At 37.1% G+C, this 22419-nt stretch overlaps 1 protein-coding gene across 5 annotated transcripts in view; it reads left to right on the top strand.

Moving 5' to 3' along the window:
* Nucleotides 1-21573, top strand: part of TRIP11 (thyroid hormone receptor interactor 11) — a 37585-nt gene extending 16012 nt beyond the window's left edge. For 4 of the 5 annotated variants that reach the window (XM_087747524.1, XM_087747528.1, XM_087747527.1 and 1 more), the window contains 10 exons: nt 5086-5226; nt 5443-5636; nt 6988-7151; nt 7479-7582; nt 7923-8022; nt 14001-14082; nt 14896-15010; nt 15576-15698; nt 17007-17154; nt 19327-21573. In XM_087747524.1, coding sequence (XP_087603650.1) covers nt 5086-5226; nt 5443-5636; nt 6988-7151; nt 7479-7582; nt 7923-8022; nt 14001-14082; nt 14896-15010; nt 15576-15698; nt 17007-17154; nt 19327-19535 — 1380 coding nt within the window. In that variant the 3' untranslated portion in view covers nt 19536-21573. Of the gene's footprint in view, nt 1-5085; nt 5227-5442; nt 5637-6987; nt 7152-7478; nt 7583-7922; nt 8023-11173; nt 11636-14000; nt 14083-14895; nt 15011-15575; nt 15699-17006; nt 17155-19326 lie in introns of those variants that run through there. The other variant, XM_087747525.1, reaches the window with a different exon arrangement.
* The last annotated feature ends 846 nt before the right edge of the window (nt 21574-22419 follow it).

Raw genomic sequence — 22419 nt, 5'->3', positions numbered from 1 at the left:
AAGGGACCTCTAGAGATCATCTAGTCCAACCTCCCCCCAGGTTCACCTAGACCAAGTTGCGCAGGATCATGTCCAGGCGGGTTTTGAATATCTCCAGAGAAGGAGACCCTACAGCCATTCAGGGCAGCCTGTTCCGGTGCTCTGTCACCTTCAAAGTAAAGAAGTTTTTCCTCGTATTCAGATGGAACTTCCTGTGTTTCAGTTCGTGCCCATTGCCCCTTATCCTGTTGCGGGGCACCACTGAAAAGAGTCTGGCCCCATCCTCCTGACACCCTCCCTTAAGATATTTGTAAGCATTGATAAGATCCCTTCTCAGTCTCCTCTTCTACAGGCTAAGCAGACCCAGCTCTCTCAGCCTTTCCTCATAAGAGAGATCTTCAGTCCCCTAATCATCTTCGTAGCCCTCAGCTGGACTCTCTCCAGTAGTTCCTTGTCTTTCTTGAACTGTGTAGCCCAGAACTGGACACAGTACTCCACATGTGGCCTTACCAGGGCAGAGTAGAGGGGGAGGATAACCTCCCTCGACCTGCTAGCCACACTCTTCCTGATGCACCCCAGGATACCATTGGCCTTCTTGGCTGGACGGGCACATTGCTGGCCTATGGTTAACTTGTCCACCAGGACTCCCAGGTCCTTCTCCACAGAGCTGCTTTCCAGCAGGTCAACCTCCTAACCTGTACTGGTGCATGGGGTTATTCCTCCCTAGGAGCAGGACCCTGCACTTGCCTTTGAACTTCATTAGGTTCCTCTCTGCCCAACTCTCTAGCCTGTCCAGGTCTCACTGAATGGCAGCACAGCCTTTTGGTCTATCAGCCACTCCTCCCAGTTTTGTATCATCAGCAAACTTGCAGGAGGTACACTCTGTCCCTTCATCCAAGTCACTGATGAATACATTGAACAAGACTGGACCCAGTACTGACCCCTGGGGAACACTGCTAGCTATAGGTCTGCAAGTAGACTCTGCACTGCTGATCACAACCGTCTGAGCTCTGCCATTCAGCCAGTTCTCAATCCATCTCACTGTCCCTTCATCTAACCCACATCTCCTGAGCTTACCTATGAGGATGTTATGGGAGACAGTGTCAAAAGCCTTGCTGAAGTCAAGGTAGACAACATCCACTGCTCTCCCCTCATCTACCCAGCCAGTCATGCCATCATAGAAGGCTATCAGATTGGTCAAGCATGATTTCCCCGTGGTGAATCCATGTTGACTACTTCTGATAACCTTCTTTTCCTCCACGTGCTTAGAGATCACATCCAGAACGAGCTGTTCCATCACCTTTCCAGGGATGGAGGTGAGGCTGACTGGCCTGTAGTTTCCTGGGTCCTCCTTCCTGCCCTTTTTGAAAACTGGAGTGACATTGGCTTTCCTCTAGTCCTCAGGCACCTCTCCTGTTCTCCATGACCTTTCAGAGATGATGGAGAGTGGCTTAGCAATAACATCTGCCAGCTCCCTCAGCACTCATGGGTGCATCCCATTGGGGCCCATGGATTTGTGGATGTTCCATTTGCCTAAATGATCCCTAACCTGATCCTCCTCAACCAAGGGAAAGTCTTCCTTTCTCCAGACTTTTTCTTCTGTCTCCAGGGTCTGGGATTCCTGAGGGCCGACCTTAGCAATAAAGACTGAAGCAAAGAAGATATTCAGTAACTCCGCCTTTTCTGTATCCTCTGTCACCAGGGCACCCACCTCATTCAGCAGGGGGCCCACATTTTCCCTAGTCTTCCTTTTGGTACTGATGTACTTGAAGAAGCCCTTCTTTGTTGTCCTTGACATCCTTTGCCAGATTTAATTCCAAGTGGAACTTGGCCTTTCTCACTGCATCCCTGCATACTCTGACAGTGTTCCTGTATTCGTCCCAAGCAGCCTGTCCCTTTTTCCACGTTCCTTAAACAACTTGTTCCATTTGAGTTTTGCTGGAAGCTCCTTGCTCATCCATGCAGGTCTCCTGCCCCCTTTGCTTGATTTCTTATTCACAGGGATGCTTTGATCTTGAGCTTGGAGAAAGTGATACTTGAGTATTAACCAGCTCTCTTGGACCCCACTACCTTCTAGAGCCCTAACCGATGGGAATCCTCCAAGTAAGTCCTTGAAGAGGCCAAAGTTAGCTCTTTTGAAGTCCAGGGTTGTAATTGTACTTATTGCCATGCTTCCTCCACAAAGGATCCTGAACTCCACCATCTCATGGTCACTGCAGCCAAGGCTGCCCCCAGCCTTCACATCCCCAAGCAGTCCTTCTTTGTTTGTTAGTACAAGGTCCAGTAGCACACCTCTCCTCGTTGGCTCCTCCACTACCTGTGTCAAAAAGTTATCAATGCTCTGAAGGATCCTCCTGGACTGTGTGTGCCTAGCTGTGTAGTCTTTCCAGCAGATATCAGCGTGGTTGAAGTCCCCCATGAGAACCAGGGCCTGTGATTGTGAGGCTACTTTCAGCTGTCTGTAGGAGGCCTCATCAACTGCCTCTTCCTGACCAGGTGGCCTGTAATAAACACCCACAACAGTGTCACCCATATTAGCCTGCCCCTTCATTGTTACCCATAAGCTCTTGACTCGAGTAATTTTCCAGTGTGCTTTCCTCTAGCGTTCATCATTCCAATGTGATTGCTTCACAACATCCCTGTGAGATGAATGGGTTTATGTATCTTGCTTTTATGGCTGGAGAAACTCCAGCTGCAAACAAAAGATAAAACATTGGACAAGCTAAATTAATGGTTTCTTCTCTACAATTTGACATAGGGAAAAACTGATACTTTTTTTCAAAGCATATGTTCAGAGAAAAGTTGCAGTGGCTTATTAATTATTGCGTATGTAATTTGAGGAATAATCTTTTTTAAAAGAGCAAAGAATTACGTGATACACAGGTCAACAGCATGTTGTATGAACTGCTGCTGCTGTAGTTATGAAGTAATGTGTGAATTGCCATTTCTCTTTGAGAAATAGGCGTTAAGTACAGTGCAAAAGTCTTCCTGTAGTTTTGCGAGGATGTAGATATTTTTGGTTTGCTTTGTAGGCTCTGAAAGTGAGTATGTCCTAGTGGGCAGTCTTTTCTGGTAATTAATTCCAAACAGATAATTTTCTTTTTCCTCTGTACTGTCTGGGTCCCCATTCTCTTTGTCTTGATGGTTCTGGTCACCATTCTTCAATCTTTTCTTACAGTTGTCCCCATCCATGCATACTGTTCTTATTCTTCCTGTTGCCTTCAGCATCCCTCTTCATTTTCCAAAGTTATGAGCATTGTCCATTATCAGAGAGCAGTATTTATGCAAACCATTGCTAAGTGACCTGGCATTATTTTTTTTCCCCTACTATAAATATAATAAAAAATTTTGTAGAATCATGGAATGGTTTGAGTTGGAAGGGACCTTAAAAATCATCTAGTTTCATCCCCCTGCCATGCGCAGGGACACCTTCTACTAGGTCAGGTTGCTCAAAGCCTCATCCAACTTGGCCTTGAACACTTCCAGTGATGGGGCATCCACAGCTTCTCCGGGCAACCTGTTCCAGTGCCTCACCACCCTCAAATCTCTTTGAAGCATTTTCAAACTACCAACTAAATCTGCAGTGTAATGTATTTGTAAAAGCAAAATATTAATTGCATTTAACAGTATGTGTCTTTAAATTTATCATTTGGAAATCTCACCTTTGACATAATACATGTGAAAAACTAGGATTTTTTTTTTTTTTCAGAAGTTTGACTTAGGACAGATGTTTAGCGCTGTTTGCTTCTAGTAGAGGTTTTCCTATCCCGTTCTAAAGAAATACTGTAGAATTACAATGAGAAGTTTTATTGTCTCAAAGTACAGTTACATCGTGAAAAATAGCTTTGAATTACCATTGGGACTTATGTTCATTAGTCTTGCCTATATAAAATATACTAATACTTTACAAATTCACGCTCCTACTATTTTGTTGTTGGGTTTTTTTGTTTGTTTTTTTTGTTTGTTTTGTTTTTTAATTTTTATTCTAACTCATGGAAATCTGCGTTGTCTGGCTAGGTTCTCTGTGTTGCATGTCTTTGGCCTGAAGACTTTCACTCATGGCTTAGGCTTTCAGTTTCACAAGCATGCAACGTTTTTTCTGGACATTTTTCTTGCACAAATTGGAGAAGTTCTTGTTACACGCTTTGTGTTCACCATGGAGAACTAGGAAAAATAGTATTCAAACAATTTTGTATTTTATGTGTGTGTCTGAAGATGACATGACATAAAAAGAGAAGGTTTGCCTGCAGGTTTATGGTTCTACTGCAAAAAGAATTTTACTATATTCAGTTTGATTAATAAAAACAAATAATTGAAGGTCATAAATATTAAACAAAGATTGGTTTATTTTATCCAACATATTCGATGAAAGTAACTGCTTTCAAAACAACATATGAAACAAAAGGTAAAGAGCATGCTGAAAAGTTTCAAATAACTGAATGCATTCACGTGTACATGTGAATTCTGCATAACTGACATACTCCCGCTTCTCCTTTATATGCTAATGTAAAGTTGCAGTAAATTGCATGTAAGTGGGAACATTACTGATTGAAATTTGACATCTGAAAACGTGATGGAAATTGCTGTGATTCATTTGAAGGCTAATCTTTGGGAGTGAGGTCACCTTATGGTTTGTTTTTAAAGATTTCTTCATGTGTTTAGTCTTCCTATGTTCAGACAAGTTGACCTACCTAGGCTGATGCTTTACATGTGCATGGCCTAATAAACAGGTATCGCAGAGAATAGATTCTAAATACTGGGGCAAAAGTGAAATTTTCAAGTATACAAGTGTCTGAGGCACTAGATACATAACACATACCTCTCATCTAAAGATAGGTAGGTATCTGTTCATTCACAGCAGTCAGTTAAGACAATGCATCTGTGTAGTGTCTTTTAGCAATAACTTTTACTTTGTCTTGTAACATGTGAGTGAAATAACTTCAAAATAACTTTTTTTCTGAATGTTTTTCTATGCTGTAGGGCCATGGGTGTCCTGCCCTTTTCTTTGTTAGATCAGTATTGTCTTTATGCTCTTCTGGGCGAAGACTATGTCTCCTTTGGTAAAACTATTACCTCGTTTGAAATGCTTGTTTGTGTCTTCAACAGGGCAAGACAGGAGAATTGAATCAACTGTTAAATGAAGTTAAATCAATGCAGGAAAAGGCTGTTACTTTTCAGCAAGAGAGAGACCAAGTCATGGTAGCGCTCAAGCAGAAGCAAATGGAGAGCAGTGCCCTGCAGAGTGAGGTACACCACCAACTAATTTACAGTTGCAACAAGTAAAAGAAAAAATAATAAGAAATTGCATCTGTAATATTTTCTGGATTATTTGTGGTAGCAATCACTAGTAAAAATCATTTAAAATTGATACACGTGCAATATGCTTCAATGGACATGTTTTATGTTTGCTTAAATTATTATGAAAGGTGATAGTACGAGCAACTTAAGGTATGTTCTACACAGATACAGCATTTCCGTGAGAAAGAGCAACGCCTAAATCAGGAACTGGAGAGGTTACGTAATCACCTTTTAGAAATGGAAGACTCCTACACGCGAGAAGCTTTAGCTGCAGAAGACAGAGAGGTCAAGCTAAGAAAGAAAGTTTTGATTTTGGAAGAAAAACTTGTGTCCTCATCTACTGCAGTGGAGAATGCCAGGTAGTCTTAATTTATATAGCAGTGGCATTGGTTGTAAATATCGTGGTTAGCTAGATTGGTACTGATGGCTTTATTTTATTGAATTACCATTCTATAACTTGCTAAGCACTTGAGGAAAAAAAAAATATCAAATCAAATAAAAAAAGATGGACTTTAACTTACTTTTAAGTCAAGGCTTCATTCAATTTGAAAGAGTCTTATTTTATACACTTCAATGCACAGATGTGACTGTCATGCTTTGTGAATTGCTTTTGAGACAGGTACATATCCTTACTTTATACCCTATACCATGGAAAGTATACACTGCTGTAAGCTTTTTTCTTTTTAGCCTACATATCTAAAGCAAGATGCATTGAAGTTCTCACGGGTAGCAGAATCTGGGAGGCTAGAGCCAATTGTGGTTTTTTATTTATTTGCCATAATCACGTTTTTCAGCCAGAACAATGAAAACCCAAGTATTAAAATTACTCAATGCTTATCTTGACTGCTTTAATATTAATATTGTTTTATTTAAAGGAATGTTGGTTACTTTGGGCAAAAGAATTCTTTTTTCATCTTATTACAGTTGTCCAAATGAACAAGTATTTTAATCAAAAAATATGTATGTAGCTGCAGTCTTTCTTCTTTCTTTAAGTGCCCAAGATGGATTCTGCTCTTAACGTTCTCAGCAAAGAAATTTCTGAGTTGAGCAGAATTTGTTGTGAAAAACTGTGGAGAAAATGGAATAGTTGGGAGAAGGTTGTGTAAAAACTGTTCATCAGAATGTTTCTTAATTCTTCAACAAACTTGTCAAATACCTTTCAAGAAATACTGTCTATTTCCCACCTGATATGCACATGCTAAAAAGACTGGCATAGGAGTAAATCAGGTTCATAATATTTTTACATAATGGGAAGTTAAATGGGGCGTTCAGTCATCAGTATGGAGCAAGATATACTGAGTTCTTGGAGACTGGCTTTAAAAGTAAAAATTGGTAGAAAGACCTATTGATTCATGTCGTAATTGAAGCAGACAATTAGCAAGGTATGGATTCTTTTTTTGGTAAAGATACTGTTACAATAATGAACAACAAAGATTAGTTTTTTCTTTTTCTAACGCACTTCAAAAAAAGTAGGGTTTTTTGATTGCCAGAATTTTATTACCAGACTTATTTAAAATCTGTTGTTAGGTTGGTTTTTTGTTCTTTTTTTTTTTTTTTTTTTTAAAAGAGGAATCGGGAAAAAAAAAATTGCCTTCATTTTTATAAATTGAGCTGAAAAATTAAAGGTAGGCTATTTTTGCTGGGATTTAATTTTCTCTGTGATGACTTCTGTTATTGTCTTCATAAATAATGTGTTTTATTTTCTTTAAGTCATCAAGCTAGTCTGCAAGTTGAGTCTTTGCAAGAGCAGTTAAACCTGGTTTCCAAGCAGAGAGATGAAACTGTGCTACAGCTCACCATCTCACAGGACCAAGTGAAGCAGTATGCATTGTCACTGGCCAACCTGCAGATGGTACTAGAGCAATTCCAACAGGGTAAGTTTTGTCAAGAAATAGCAAAGATTCCAACAAGCGTTTTTCAGCTGGGATAGTTAACCATATTTTGGTGCTTTTTAAGTATTAGTTACCTGGTTTTGTTTTTGATAGCTTGAATTTAAGAATGTGTTGTCCTTTTAAAAACTTACAAAACCAATTCTGGCCCTGTGAAAACTGATGGTCAATATTCCATTTATGAAATTTGAATTCCGTCTCTACCTCATGAAGACCAGATATGATAATGCTGAGGTTTTGCAATTGCGTATCCTAAAAAGAGTTACCTGTTGTGACTCAAGATTTTTTTGTTTTGTATTTTTAACCCTTTAGAAGAAAAAGCTATGTATTCAGCAGAGCTGGAGAAACACCAAAAACAGACTGCAGAATGGAAGAAAAAAGCAGAAAACTTAGAAGAAAAAGTTGTATCACTGCAGGTGGGCTGAATAATGAAATTGAACCCTGTGAAACGGAATGCTAATTCTTGACTGAATTTTTTGGGTTTTAACTGCCGTGTTAAGTGTTACTGTCTAAGAATGCATTAAGTTATGTAATTCTCTCTTCCTTGGAAGAGAGGGGGGCACTAACAGAAGGTCAGCAAAGTAGCATTCCTCTGCTGACGATCCATTTTCTGAGGATGTTTACAATCCAGTTATTCTAAAGAACAAGTGATTGAAGTCTCTGCATCTGTTATGTTTGATCTGTGTGGTATTAGTGTAATTGTGATAGTGAACTCCCTTGCTTCTCTTTTTTTTCCCTTTCCTGCCATCTATTCAGGAGAGTTTAGGAGAGGCAAACGCTGCACTGGATGCAGCATCAAGGCTTACAGAGCAGCTTGATATCAAAGAGGAGCAGATTGAAGAGCTTAAGAAAGAAGGTAACTACATTTTTTTTTTTATCTCTGCTTAAGACATTCCAAGCAGCTGAGGAGGCAATGTAGTATTCCTAGAAACTTATCAAAATTCATCTCCTATAAGGAAAAGAGTCATTCTGTGCCACCTTTTGAGGACTTCCTTGTTTATAAAGCAAATTTGAAAAAGTGTGTTTATCCTTCTGTTAGGGATCTTTCTCAAAAGAAAGCCCTGTAGTAGCTGGGTTTTTTTCCCCCCCTAAATACCAAAGCCCTTCATTTAGCTGTGTAAGTCTCTTTTTAAAAAGTTTGTGAAATACCAGATGTTGTCAGATTTTCCAAAGTAAGTACCTACCATATTTGACATAGACATAGGAATACAGTGATGTAGAGAGAAAGGGTGTGCTGTTGGTAAGAGATGTAGAGGGAGCAGCTCTTGCACGGATGTGAGACTGTCTGAAGAGATTATGTGGAAGGTCTTGGGCACATCTTTAGATTGTGTTTTTAGATCTCATTTCAAATAAGCTTCCTGATTCCTCATATTTAGAAAGATGCCTTTCATATTGTTCTCAGATTAAGTACTCTAATATTTGATGAATGTCGTTACTTTGGATTTGAAGAAAAAACTTGGCCAGATGGTAGAGGAATTTGCCAGAAGAAACAGTTTTGAAAAGGAAGAATATTTATGGTGAGGGTGGTCAAACATTAGAATAGGTTGCCCAGAGATGTGGAGTGTCCATCCACGGAGATATTCAAAACCCAGCTGGCCATGATCCAGGACAGCCTGTTGTAGATGACCTTGCTTGAGCAGAGGGGTTGGACTAGATGATCTGGGCGTCCCTTCCAACATAAATGTTTCTTTGATTTTGTGATTCTGTGAATGTTTTGGGGTGTGGCTTTGGTTTTTTTTTTTTGTTTCCCTCCTTCTGACATCACTGAAACATGAATTCCATAAGACATGCATAGCCTTCTCTTTAATAAACATGTTTAGCATTAAAACTGTAGGAAAGCCTAAAAAGGCGGAATAACCTTTTACTAAAAACTGGTGTGATTTCAATGTATTTCTGTTTTATGGCCTTATGCTATTTAGTCTAATCAAATGGAAAAAATGAAGGGTAACTTCTATACAATGTATTTGAATATCAAGCATCAGTAAAATTTGTAAGCTCAGCAACTCACTTTGAGGTGACAAAATAGCTATATGGGTAACAAGGTCACTTTTTTTCTTTCATTACTGCATTAATTTTAGTTTTCATGAGAAAGGAGTCATAGCATTAACTAAAGCAGGACTTAGGACTAATAATAATTTTGCTGAATTTCTGTACTTACATCTCAGCCCTGAGTTGTAATTTTGTCTGCAATGTTGAACCAAGAAGGTTCTCTGTGTCTAGTTGCATGACGGTTCTGATATGGGTGAACTTATTAACAGTACCGACTGCTGAGGGAATATTAGGCTTTTTTCTTTTTCTTATTGTCTTCATCTGTCTTTTCCTCCTCCATTTTCCCAACTAAGTCCTAATTTCTCTTTCCCTTTTTATTTCTGTGTGTCACCATATTTTGCTATTACTGCAGCATCCTGTTTTGGTCAGGCTTTTACTAAGCACATGGGGTAAATCTAAAATCAGAGGAAAACTTGTGATTGGTCCCTGAAGTGGCTCTAGAAAGGGAGCTTGAAGAACAGAGGTTTGCTCACTCTCTGTGGTTACTTTACCAGCTCTTTTTGGTTTTTTTCTCCTACATCTGTGGGAAATTTTTGGGTGAATGCCTTTAATTAAGGCTTGCTGGGCCGAGACCTGGAACATCATCTCTGTTGGATGCGGTGGTAACTCTTGCTCTGAACATATACAACTAATTATTGCTATTCATTTTTAAATTATAATTTGTCTTACTCGTGAAATAAATAATATTTTGTTAAAGCATACTTGCTTATGATCAGATAGTTGGTGTGAAAAGTAATTTGAAAGTCTTCACAATTTCAGCAAGAACTCTACAAAAAAGTTATAACTTTTCTACTATGTAATTGTATGTGTACTTACTTAAATTTAGTTGTGTCTAAGTGCAATTTGGCATCCAAGTGGGCGTCATAGGAGTGGTCCCTGAGTACACACATGAATTTTACAAGCTAAATTACATTTCAAGCTGCTACAGAAATGTACAACTAAATACTGATTTGTTTTTGAATTGACTGATCTGTATATTTCTGTCTTGCTACAGACATTCACAGCAAAAGTTTTCAGACACCCTGGATTGAAATTAACTTTGGCATAGGCAAATATAGCACTCCCAAATGGGGAGCTCTTCATTACTGGTTAATTTTGATTGCGAACCTTTGTATATGAAAGAGGGGTTTGAACTTTGAGAGAAAACTGAATCTCAGTATTTTATCAAGCTATCTTGTATTGGCAAGCGATTTACTTGTTAAAAAATTGAAAAGGAATTGTTGCATAAAGGAAACGGCACTTTAATGTTGTAGAATAAGTCATAATTTTTATTGAAAAAAAGAGGCACTCAGTTTTCTCTATTTACACAAGAAAACATATAATGTCTTATTGAAAATAGGCCAAATACATTCCCAGACACGGTTTTGTTGGCCAAATCTTTTGAAGGATTTCTTTATGGATTTTTTTGGCAGGAGAAGTGATTTTAAGGGAAAAGTATAAGATGTACCAGATGCAGTTTTCTGGATTGCCATAAATGGTTAACAAATTATTGGAGACTGTTGTAAATGTCTGGTTTACAGCAGTCCATGCTGAATTTTGGCTCAGGTCTTTTTTGTTATTCGGTCTTTTCATACACACGAAGAATGTGTTTAAATCCTTTTCAACTGTAAGATTCTATTTTAGAAGGAAATATTCCATTTAAAAAATGTTTAATGATAGAGTTGCATAGTCACTGTGGATGGAATATAGCTGCGTAGCTGTCCTTCAAAGTTGGTCCTCTTTGATATAAAACCTTTTTGCCAGGAAAAAATAGAAAACAACAGTAACATTTCATTTGAATTGTTAATACATTTGTTTTAAAATTCATCATGTGAATAAAAATTGAAAAGGAAACTTGCAATTGTCTTGCTTTGTAGAGCAATAGCAACAGCATGAGATTTACTTGAAACTCATTTTCAGATGCTCTTTGTTTATCTTTTTGTGGCATTAGTAGTTTAACTTTTTTAATTCCCTTTTAGTCCGTCGAGACCCAAATAACAACTCAACTTCCATGTATGCTCCTACAACTGTTATCATTCCATAATTATATTGCAAATGTTTTCCTTCAAGTATTGGGGTCTTATTTAACCACGTTTACAGAGTAGCATAATTTTAAGTAAGTTTAAACCTTGAAACCATGGATTAATTCTCCTGTGCCTCACCCTGGTGTTTTGAGAGAGAGGGGAGTGCTGAAGAGCAGTCACATTATTGGAATGGATTTCAGTGCATATGGATGTGGTTGTTACAAGATACATTGTTGTATAATATGTATAATTTTGTTTTGTTTTTAACTTATTTTGAATAAGGAGCTTAATTCTTATGTTCCTTGAATAAGAACTTTCCCAGCCTGACACTAGTTAGTTTGTTCTACTCTGTACTCTCAAACATTTTACTTCACAAATATGAATTTTAATGTAAAGATGTGGAGTATTTGAACAGGACATATTATGTTGTATTAATTTCACAGCCTAGCTCTTTGATGTATATATAAGAAAAGTGTGTGGTTTCTTATGGAGTTATTGGTGTTAATTAAGAACCATGTTGTGTCAACATAGTTGTGGCATGCATTTATTAAAGATTGAAAATCATGTGGAAACTAGTGTAATGTTTTTCATGCATCCCAGATGATTTGAAGGCTATAAAAATTTATAAGTCACTTTTCTTACAAAGATGTTGAGGCTTTTTAGAAATTAATGGCAAGATAGATACAAGAGAAGTGTATCTTCTGTGGGTTTTGTTTTGTTTTTTAAATGAAGCACTGTCAATTAGCAGGAGCCCAAGAAGTGTTAAGATGGTAGGGAAATTAAGTTGATCGGCAGTTTTTCCATAGGATTTGGAGATAAGCATTCAACCTTATAGAGGGAGAGGAGAAAAAGGTTATCGTTTCTGCTTATATAACTGTAGGGTAGAGTTGGTCTTCACATGGACAGTCCATGTTATAATACATTTGTCAAGCTTTTGTGTGTGACTAAGACTTACTTGTACTTTTATTAGGAAAAAGGTAACTTCAAAGGTACTATCTTGCAGAACTTCAGTTTGGTGAAAAATTATATTTTTGCTGTCTTGAAGTGAAGACTTTTGTAGTTTATCTTCTAAGAATTATTTGTACCTGGTAATTATTTGTTTTCTTGTCTGAGAACGTTTTACTGCCAGTGTTCTTAAGTCCTGTCTTTGGAGATTTAAGTGTGATAAGTTTTTCTAGCACTTCTTACTCTGTGTGTTTTCTACAAACTTGTGTAGACCTGAACATCAGATACTTTTATCCGGTTTCTGGTATATCTGAGTTTTTATAAAGAGAAAACTTTGTGCCTTGTTTCCTTACAGTTAGATTGTTGTAAAATATGTATGGCAAGTAAAACTTTTAGGATATTTTTTTTCTTTATTATGAGCTTTATTTTTGAGTTTTATGGGAGGTCAGAGGAAGCCTGAGTTACTGACACAGAATGATTGAGGTAATTGGATATATTCTGTATTTGAGCTAACAAGTAATTTGTGTTAGTGGAATTTTAGAATTGTAGAGAAGTTGGTGCTGTGAAATGATTGGGCAAGAGTGAATATAACAATATCACACCATGGCTCCTTCGAATAAAATGGGCTACTACATTTGTATCTCCCTCATTAAACACACTGATGTCGTGAGGCTCAAGTGTGTAGACAGTAGATAAATCATTGATTAAGGTCAAGAATTTCAGAAAGCTGAAAAGTTATCGCACTAGTGAATGCAGAATCTAAACTCCTCTCTTACTCTTCTAATAGTTCCTGTTTCAGGTTTGTGGAGACGAAAAATAGGGTCCTTTGTGTAGGCCAAGAATGTCTTTATCAGTGTTGTGATACCCTAGATGAACCAATTTCATTGCAGCCACAACAGAACAGTATCAGAACTTGGAGTCAGTGTGCAAAAAAAGGCAGAAAATTGTGTAGTGACTCCTAGCACACTCCTAGACAACCTCATCTTAATTAACTTATAATACTGGCCTATTCACTTAATTTGCAGGCCATGATGCCTGACTGAAAATGTTTGCCATTTTCCTCTCAGTTTTGTCTTTGGTTCGTGGTAGCTGTGGCATTTCATCTCTGCCATTTTTATCTGAATGTTTGTATTCCCAGATGTATGGGGAATCTTGCATTAATCTCTACAGAGCCTTTCTAGCCAGTATACTGAATCATGAAGCACAGCACTGGTTTTAGGATGCATTAGTGTGTCCCAGTGTGCTGTTTCAAGAGCTTGCATCAGTTAACAGGAGCAGGAAAGGTCCTAACAGAAGAGACCCACAACAAGTTACTGATGTTGCTCTGCTAGCCGGTAATTCTCCTGGGAGACTGGAGAACTCCTTAGTACTTCAAGGCTTTAGCAACCTGATAGTAGAGTATGAAGAATAGCTGGGTTTAGGAAATATTTGAGGTTAAGTACTGAGATCAAAAGACCTGATGCCAATGTGCAGTTTGGTCAGATTATGAAAAAGATTGCCACCACAGGACTATAGACCTTGATCAAGAATTTCTTTCCAGTTCTGTATTATCTAGGTGGAACAGAGCATTTCATCAGACCTTCTGCAATTGATTTATTTTCTGTGTGTTCCTGTATTTTAGCATTGAGTATCATTCCAGAAATTTTAGCTTATGATTTCAAATAACAATCACTTATTAAGTTGACAGTTTTTTAATAAAAAAATCAAGCTGATTTTGTTTCTCTAAACAAGAGCACCATAACAATATTAGGATATTTTTATTTTAAAACGTATATTATTAATGTTTTGCAACAAAGCTTCAATTTTTGTTTATTTACTGTGACATAACATTTTATAGGTGAGATCAGAAGAGAAATGTTAGAAGATGTACAAAATAAACTAATGAATCTTATGAACAGCACAGAAGGAAAAGTGGACAAGTAAGTCTTTAATGAAAGACTTGGTATACATTTTCGGTTTTTATTCCTCACAATGTACAGATATATTACTAACACGGTTGAAAGAGTAGTGCAGAACTGGGCTTCTGTATGTGATCTTGTAATTATAATTTGATTATTTTGACTTTTTTGAGTTGCTTGGTGGTTGTAAATAGTAATTTTGATTAGTAAAACCAATATGTATGTAAATTTGGATTACTGATGTGTTTCTTAAGTAGAAGCGCACTTCAACAGGATGAGCTCTGCAAATGCAGATAAAAGTTCTTAGTGAACGTCTGTTATAATGTCTAAGGTGTGAACAGCAAGCCCTTTCATGTAGCTAGCATCACCTGGATGTTGTGTAAATCTCTCTTCCTTGGTCTTTTTTTTTTTTCTTCTCTTTACCCATTAGATCTGAAACGGGGATAGGCAAATGGGTTCCCCTGTCCTCTTCCTTAGGTCTTGATTTGGGACTGCACATAAGTATCTGTTTAAACGCTCTCCTGAGTCAAGATCTTGGCATAAACATTTTCCCTGATTGTAGTACTTCTATCAAAACTTGCTCGTGTACAATTCAGTTTCACTTTACTGCATACAATATTTCTAGTACTGTCCAAATTGACACTTACTGTATAAGAAATGTTATAACTTGTACAGGAAGGAAATTAGTGAGGTACCCTTTTAATTCCTTGTACTAGATTTGTTTATTCCGATTATTGTAAATTAGGCGAGAGTTTGAGGAATACATGCATTGATATTACAATATCAACTGTTACACAAGAGCAGATTGTATAACAAGCTTCCTTTGTTCTGCAGGCTCCTGATGAGAAATCTCTTTGTTGGACATTTTCATACTCCAAAAAATAAACGTCCTGAAGTGTTAAGGTTAATGGGAAGTATCTTGGGAATAAAAAAGGAAGAACTTGATCAGGTAATACTTTGCAGAAAACTAGACTTCTTTTTTTATTTGCGGTATCCTTACCTGAAATTAGAATGACTTGCTGCCAAACTAAATGTGCCTGTCCTGGCACTTCTGGTGGGGAAAGTATGTTTTTTTGTTCCATCATCTGAATTCATTTTTTATGCAGGACATGCTGATCTTAATGGAATCTTTTGATAACATTATTTTAATAAACCAGATCTCATTTTGCTGAGGAATGCTAATGCAGAAAGGAAGGGATTTAACTTTGTGCTGTTGTGTATAATAGCTTAATATGTCAGTTACAGGAAAGTAAGCCAGTTTTATCTGTACCACTAGGTATTGTGAAGAATGTGGGGCTTATATTTTTAAATAAAGAGCCAGGTTTTTAGACTTCCAGTCTTTGGGAAGCAAAGAATAAGGTTTTAACAGAAATTAAAGTTTTTATTTATCTGTAGGATTCCCACATAGTTATGGTGAATAAATGTAATGAGCACAATGTTGCAGTTTCTTTTATCTCCTGCTTTATTTTTGGTTTCCTAAGTTTGTTTGTTTGGTGTTTTTTAATACTTTCTAGTTATTATCTGAAGACCAAAGAGGAGTTACAAGATGGGTGACTGGCTGGCTTGGTGGAGGAGCTGGGTCAAAGAGTGTCCCTAGTACACCTTTGAGGCCAACTTATCAGAACATTTTTAATAGCGTAAGAATTAATTGTACATTCTCTATGTTTGAGTGGAAAAAATGGGGCAGTAGCGTATTAATGCTGATGTTTGGTTCATCAGTATATTGAGCTTCATTTACTGATGCTGCTGTATCTTGCATTATTTGTTTTTGTGCAACTGCTTTGGCATGAGGGTTTTTTTCTGCACTAAATAAGGATGTAGGCATTGATGAAAATTGTACAATACTAAGTGTTGGGCTAATACAGAAATCCAATTACTGTTCCACTGGTTCCTAGGATCACTGACTTCTTATAGTATGGACTTCATCTTGCAGATGGACAGTGCTGGAGGTTAAATAAATGTGGGAGTCTGGAATTCTGCAATACTCAACAGTGTAGAAGACCATGACACCATATTTTGATGACTGTGTTCCCATATGTCCTTCGAATTTCATTTGAAAAGCTTTCTGAGCTGCTGCAGCTAGTGCCTCTTATGTACAGCATATAAAGTTGATGTTTTAAGCTTTCAAATACTGTAAAGCAACAGTTCTCATAGCATGATCCATGGGAGCAGTTAATCTATGGAACTTTCCATTTTGCAGACCAGTAAAAATGCACTCAAGGATAGAGCACTGAGGGATTGGGCTTTTTGGATTAACTTTGGTTTTTTGCTCATTGAGCTAGAAAAACATGTTGAGAATTGATTCCTGTAAACTATCTTAAAGTGTAGGGTTGGTTTTTGCCCACTAAAATAATGCAGGCACTTAGACCACCAGAGGATTGTGGTCTGATTAACTACGGACCTAAAAGAGGAAAATTAATGCTTTTGTATGTGTAATACAGTCTTTACTAAGCAAAATTTTACCTTGTGATGCTACTGACACTGTAATCATTCCATGCTTCCTTTATTCAAGACTTTTTGTCAAATAAAGCAAGCAATGGGTTTTAAGAGAAATGTTTAAGTTTTATGTGTTTCTGGAGGAGTGATTTGCTTGAGCATGGACACAAGAAATACTGTGATGTCAGTAGCAGCATGGGGTTCTTGAAACAATTGGCTTAAATCAATAATGGAACCATGGTGGAAGTATGTGTGTTGTGTTTAGAGTTTATCAATTTCACATAAATACCACTTACTGAGACAACAAAAAACTGTATTTTGAAAATAAATTTCATTGTCACTCACTAAGGACTACTTAGTACCAAGTACTAAGTACGTAGTACTAAGTATCAGTACAAAATTCTTTGGAGGCTGTTGACAGCTTTTTGTTTTATGTATGTATGTATTTTTAACTTACATACTTTTCAACAGAGCATCAGTAAAATGTAATAACTAGTAGCCTGTTGTAGTCTTTTTCAGAGTTGTTTGTGAAATTCCTTGAAACAGAATCTTGCCCAAGCCTTCCTCCACCCAAGCTCTCTGTTCATGATATGAAACCTTTAGGAGCAGCAGGAGCTGGTAAAGCTAGCAGTACGCCATGCAACAGTCAAATGCAAGGTAACATTTGAAGGAAAATTTGAATCTTTACACAGAACATAAATAAAGGTAGAAATTTCAATGGGATCTCAATGATTCTGTGCTTCCTCACTTGTAAACTATCAATTTGATTTCTCCCCCCCCACCCCAATTTCCAACTTTCTTTTCTCTTTTTTTCTTCTTCCCCCACTCTTCCTTCCCACTTCCCCTCTTCCAAAAATCTCAATACAGAAGATTAGAGGGACCAAATTCCCTTTGATATGGAAAGGCTTTAACAGCACCTGTTAGAGCCAAACAGATGCTGTGCAGACAACTCGTATGGTATATTGGTGAACCCAGTCCTGATTTTCAGCATCCCTGTTGATAGCTTGGGTCTCACTGAGTGAAGAATGCAGGTAACACCAACCTTGTAGTGCCTCTCTGGTATCTAGAGCCTGGTTGCTCAGAGAGGACTGAAATAAAATCAGTTGAGTATATGGCCTGATTTGAAATTTCTGTAAGCAGTGCATGAGTGTTAACTTTGATTTTTCTAAGGCAGAGAACAATTATGCTTATATTATGCATGTTGAAATTAATGCACTTTTGTCTAAGTAATGTAAGATCCAAATCTTCAGTTTAACAGATCCAGTTTGTACTTTTTTTTAGTGCATTTAAGACTTCACCTTAATACAGTCCTGCTGATTTGCAGAAGCTTGTTTTGATTGAAACTTTTAACTGTAAACTCAAAAAACAAACAAACAAACAAAAAACCCAACCCCAAAAACCTATGTATTATATAGATCTGCAGAGAGAGAGATGCTAAAAACCCCTCTTTCAATTCTCATAAAGCAGTTGGATGTTACAAAGTATGAATGTCTACTGTGAAATACCAGTTTATCTCTGAAAGCAGTATTTATTTTTTTAATAAACCTAAATTAAGTTTAATTTTCTTTTTACTCTTCTTCCTTGTAGTATAACAGTCATATAATAGGTGAAGCACCTGTTTTACGGGGGGGGGGGGGGGGGGGGCGGGTACGGGACACACACAACCAACAATTTCCTTGTCTGGAGGAACTAAATTCTTGATTCCTTTTATCCATTCAGGAGCTAAATTGCTGGCTTGTAAAACTAGACACCCATTATATATATCCCTTTAATTGTTTGGGTGCTTTAAGTTTTTTGTTCCTAGAAATAAACCATATGGTAGCAGCTTTTAAGTGCTGGACACAAATGTCAGTATAATATCCACACAGAAATGCATTTATGAGAATTAGGATGTTTACATGATGAAAGACCTTTTTTAAAACTAAAAAAATAGGAATTAAATCCCCTATCCAAACAATTAGTATCATATGGGAATGTCAGTTTAGTTTCTGCTCTCCATCTGGTGTAGGAACCTTGAGAACAGGTTACATCTGGAGCTGAGTGAGGATTTGATGGGGGAAGGTGAGGAAGGGCAAGTCAATTGTTAGATTAAAAAAAATAGTTTATTAATACTTTATTAAAACTAAAATTTTGTTAGAATTTGACTAATGGACGAACATTAAGTTTCGCCTCAAGACTAAATTGTGACTCACTGTCCATAGTGCTTATTTACAGGGGTTTTCTTGGGGCTGACCCTGGGGAAGCTGTGCCAATACGCCATGGGGTGGGAAACCTACCTGTCTGCTGCATCGTAGTGTGTGCACAAGGGCCCTTATGCCTTTGCATAGTGCTGGAGTCAACGTGACAGATACTTCATGTCTGACATTGACAGTGCATGCATAAAGTGAACCTTGGCAAAGGGTGTTCATGTTGCCTGTCACAGAGATGTATAGGGTTTTTTGGGGTAGCCTGAGCTGTTAATGAATTTCAGCTGCCAACAAGCACAATATGGTTGGCAGGTTCTGGGAGTGCCCTAATCTTTAAGTCAGTCTTGTAACTGGTGGTCTGAAGTGTAGACATAGGAATTGTTCAGCAAAAGAAGCAGTGGCAGATGAGATCCAAGATGAGAGAAGACAGAGAGAATGAAAGTCTTTGAGAGCATCTACAGTCCATGGCAAGAAGATAGGATTTTCATGTTGCAAAAGTGATAGGCAATTTTAGAACTTGTTTGTGAACAAATGCTGTAAAATTGGGTAGACTTATGAATGTTTTCTAACAAAGTGTTTTTGTTGTTGGGTTTTGTTTTTTTGTTTTTTTTTTTTTGTTTGTTTGTTTTTTTTTACATTTCAGATTCTGCAGTCTCGGGAATGAGCAGAAGACCAAATACAAATCCATTTTTAGCACCTCGATCTGCAGCAGTGCCTCTCATAACACCTGCTAGTAGTTCTGGACATCTGCTTATGAAACCTATTTCTGATGCATTGCCTACTTTTACACCACTGCCAGTGTCCCCTGATGCCAGTGCTGGTGCTGTACTAAAAGACCTCCTAAAACAGTAGATGATCTTGTATCAATATGATGATAATAGCACTTTAAGGAAAATGAGAACACTATGCCGTATATAATTTACCACAATGAGGCCTTGTGTAAAAAGTCATGTACTTGTTTGCAATTGTACCTTGCTTTTCTTTTAATTACGAGCTAACCAGTGCTTTGCAAATTCTAATGGTAGCATGAATAACTGCTGCCTTTATAGCAGGTATTCATTTTGGGTGTGGGTTAAATCTTAAACTGAGAAAAAGAAAAATCTATCTTGTTGCTAGATTGTCACAAGACAAATAGAAGGATTTTTAAACCTTAATTATACTCTGAGTTGTTTCAGTTATGCATAGACAGCGTTAACTCTTTGGTGTTGAGATCCATTTTTCCATTAAAATGATCTGCCATTGTCAGTGGGCCTTCAAGAACCAGCATTTAAAAAAAAATAATCTCCAGCCAAAATTGGTCTTAGTTGAGTTGTTCAGTTAATAACACAAACTCCAAAGAATAAGACGGTGAGCATGTGCGAGTGTGGTTATTGAGCAGCTGCAGTCTTCCCAAACACGATTTATGGTATTTACTTAATGTACGCTAGGACATGTATCTCTTCTTTACAGGATTGGTCACATTTGGGGGCAATTTGAGGCATGCTAATCTATTTTTGCACACTGATTTTATCTGCCCTCCCCTCAACTAATAGCTGCTTTCAAGTCAAACACATCAGCACCAAGGAGTTAACTGTGGAAGTGAGTGCTTCATGTTCTAGAGGTGTCCATGTGATGAAGAGTGGGTAATTTAGCAAAAGATAGGTTCACACATATAAAGGCACTGTACTCTAATGATCTAAGATGTATATTTGAGAGACTTTTTATCTTGCAGGATTTTGTAGATCCAAATATAGGCTTAAAGCTTGAACACATGTATAGAATTTAAAGGGAAGAAGATGCTTACTTATCTCAAATGTGTAAATAGGTCTTTGTAAGACCAAGGCCAAAGTCAATTATTGTGTAAATTTTGCTGTGATAACTTGTACACTTTGTTTGGCAGGTAAAGAATGAAGTTGTATACTAAAGGATAAAAGTCATCTTCATAGTGAATCTGAGATAAAACATCTTCAGTTTAAAATCTGTAATTTCTAAATCTTTTTATATGCCATTCCTTGTTTAGTCAGTGTTAAGGTAACTGTTGTGCAAGTTCTATATTAGAACTATCAACCTTTACTTCTCATTTTCATTAAGATCCTGGATTAAATTGCTGTAAGAGTTATTTAAATAAAATTAATTACTGAAACTTGTACAGAATCAACCAAAATAATGCAAGAAATCTTTGCATTTATTTATGTAGAGGTCAAATAGTGAATTTCTTTCGTTGCCTTGAAATCTAGCAAAGTGGGTTTTTTTCTTAATTACTGTATTTACCTTAAGAACTGCTTGAGTCCCTTTTCTGCAGTATGTTAATGTTTCATGGAAGACTTATATGAATTTGGAAGTGGATTGACCATATTGAATTTTTATTTTAAACTTTTTACTCCATTGTAGACAAGATAATGAATTTGGCAGTTTGATTTCTGAAAGGATAGCAGCCACACATAGTATACCAAAGTAAATTCTGCATTACGTGATAAACGTAATGAGAATTTGAAATTACCTCAGCTGAGAACATTTCAGTTTGGTACTTCAAATGTACATCTTCATTTAAACTGGACTGGAATAGGTACCTTTTTTTTCTATAACAAATATAAAGAAAACTGAAATCAGATGGCTTCTGTGCAGTCTCTCTTGTTCTTGTAGTCATGTCTATTTAAGGAGATATAGCTGCTTCAGAATAAAATTGCTTTTGGTGAGCCAAAGCAGAAGGAAATGTTTAGTTTTTAAAAATTACATGACAAATATTATAAATTACAAATGGACTCATGCTGCTCACTATCCTCTGAATATACTAACTGAGCAGATCTTAACTTTTTGGTGCAAATTTTTTCTTTAATTGCAGAGAACTTAATATGTACTTGTTTCTCTTCCAGGAAGCTTTATAAATGCCAATAAATAAAACATGGCAAGACCATTTGTTTCTGCATGCTGTAAATCAGCTCCATTTATGCAGTAAGCTATGAGTCTGAGAAGGGAAATATAAAACCAAGCAAAGGTATCGAAGAACATTAGAGTTCCTCATTAAGCTACTTCGGAGAGAAGAAAATCCTCTACAGGAGAGAGATGAGAGACTTCAGTCCTTAAGTCCTAGGAGGTCTGTTGAACTATGGAGAAAATCCCCATGGCTTAGAGGTTTCTGTTCTAGGGCTTATTCCACAACTGCATTGGTGGGGTTTGTTGCTTTGTTAGAAATCAAATGTGCTCTGTGTTCCAGGCAGTGCTTTCCCACTGAAAAGTATAGAACAACTTCATTGCCTTGTTTCTCTCTTTTCTTACACTGTTTCACAGACTATTATAAACCTTCAAGAGTTGTTTTTATTGAAAGATTAGCAGATATATTTTTTTTCCTCTAATTTTTCTTCTGTGTTTACTTTGTGCTTGGTAACTGTTTCATATATATTTACCTTACCAGTTTCCCACATATAAGTATGTGACTCATGTAGTCTATCCTGTTAATTGTGTGGGTCTTTCACACAGCAGCAGGGGGAAAAAAATTCTCTGTAGAATTTGTGAGCAGGTGCAGTGGTTGAAAATTTTCATTCTTCATTTAACTTAATTGTTCTCTTTCACCTTGCTTTTGCAAGGAAAAAAGAGCATGGTCCTCCTAGTTTTGGTCTAACAAGCTGTCAGTTATCTTTAGTGGTAAGGTTAACGGAATTCTAGTAAGGAATTAATTTTGCAAATTTGATGTAAGGGGGAAAAATAAGGGTTAGGATTTTCTGTTGTCCTCTTTAGACTCTTTCATTTTTGTATATTC

This window comes from Nipponia nippon, unplaced genomic scaffold (genome assembly GCF_047370975.1).
Source record: "Nipponia nippon isolate SJK-2023a ecotype South Korea unplaced genomic scaffold, ASM4737097v1 scaffold_11, whole genome shotgun sequence".
Lineage (NCBI taxonomy): Eukaryota > Metazoa > Chordata > Aves > Pelecaniformes > Threskiornithidae > Nipponia > Nipponia nippon.
The sequence above is the reverse complement of the archived record's forward strand: the minus strand, read 5'-3'. Positions and strand labels throughout refer to the sequence as shown.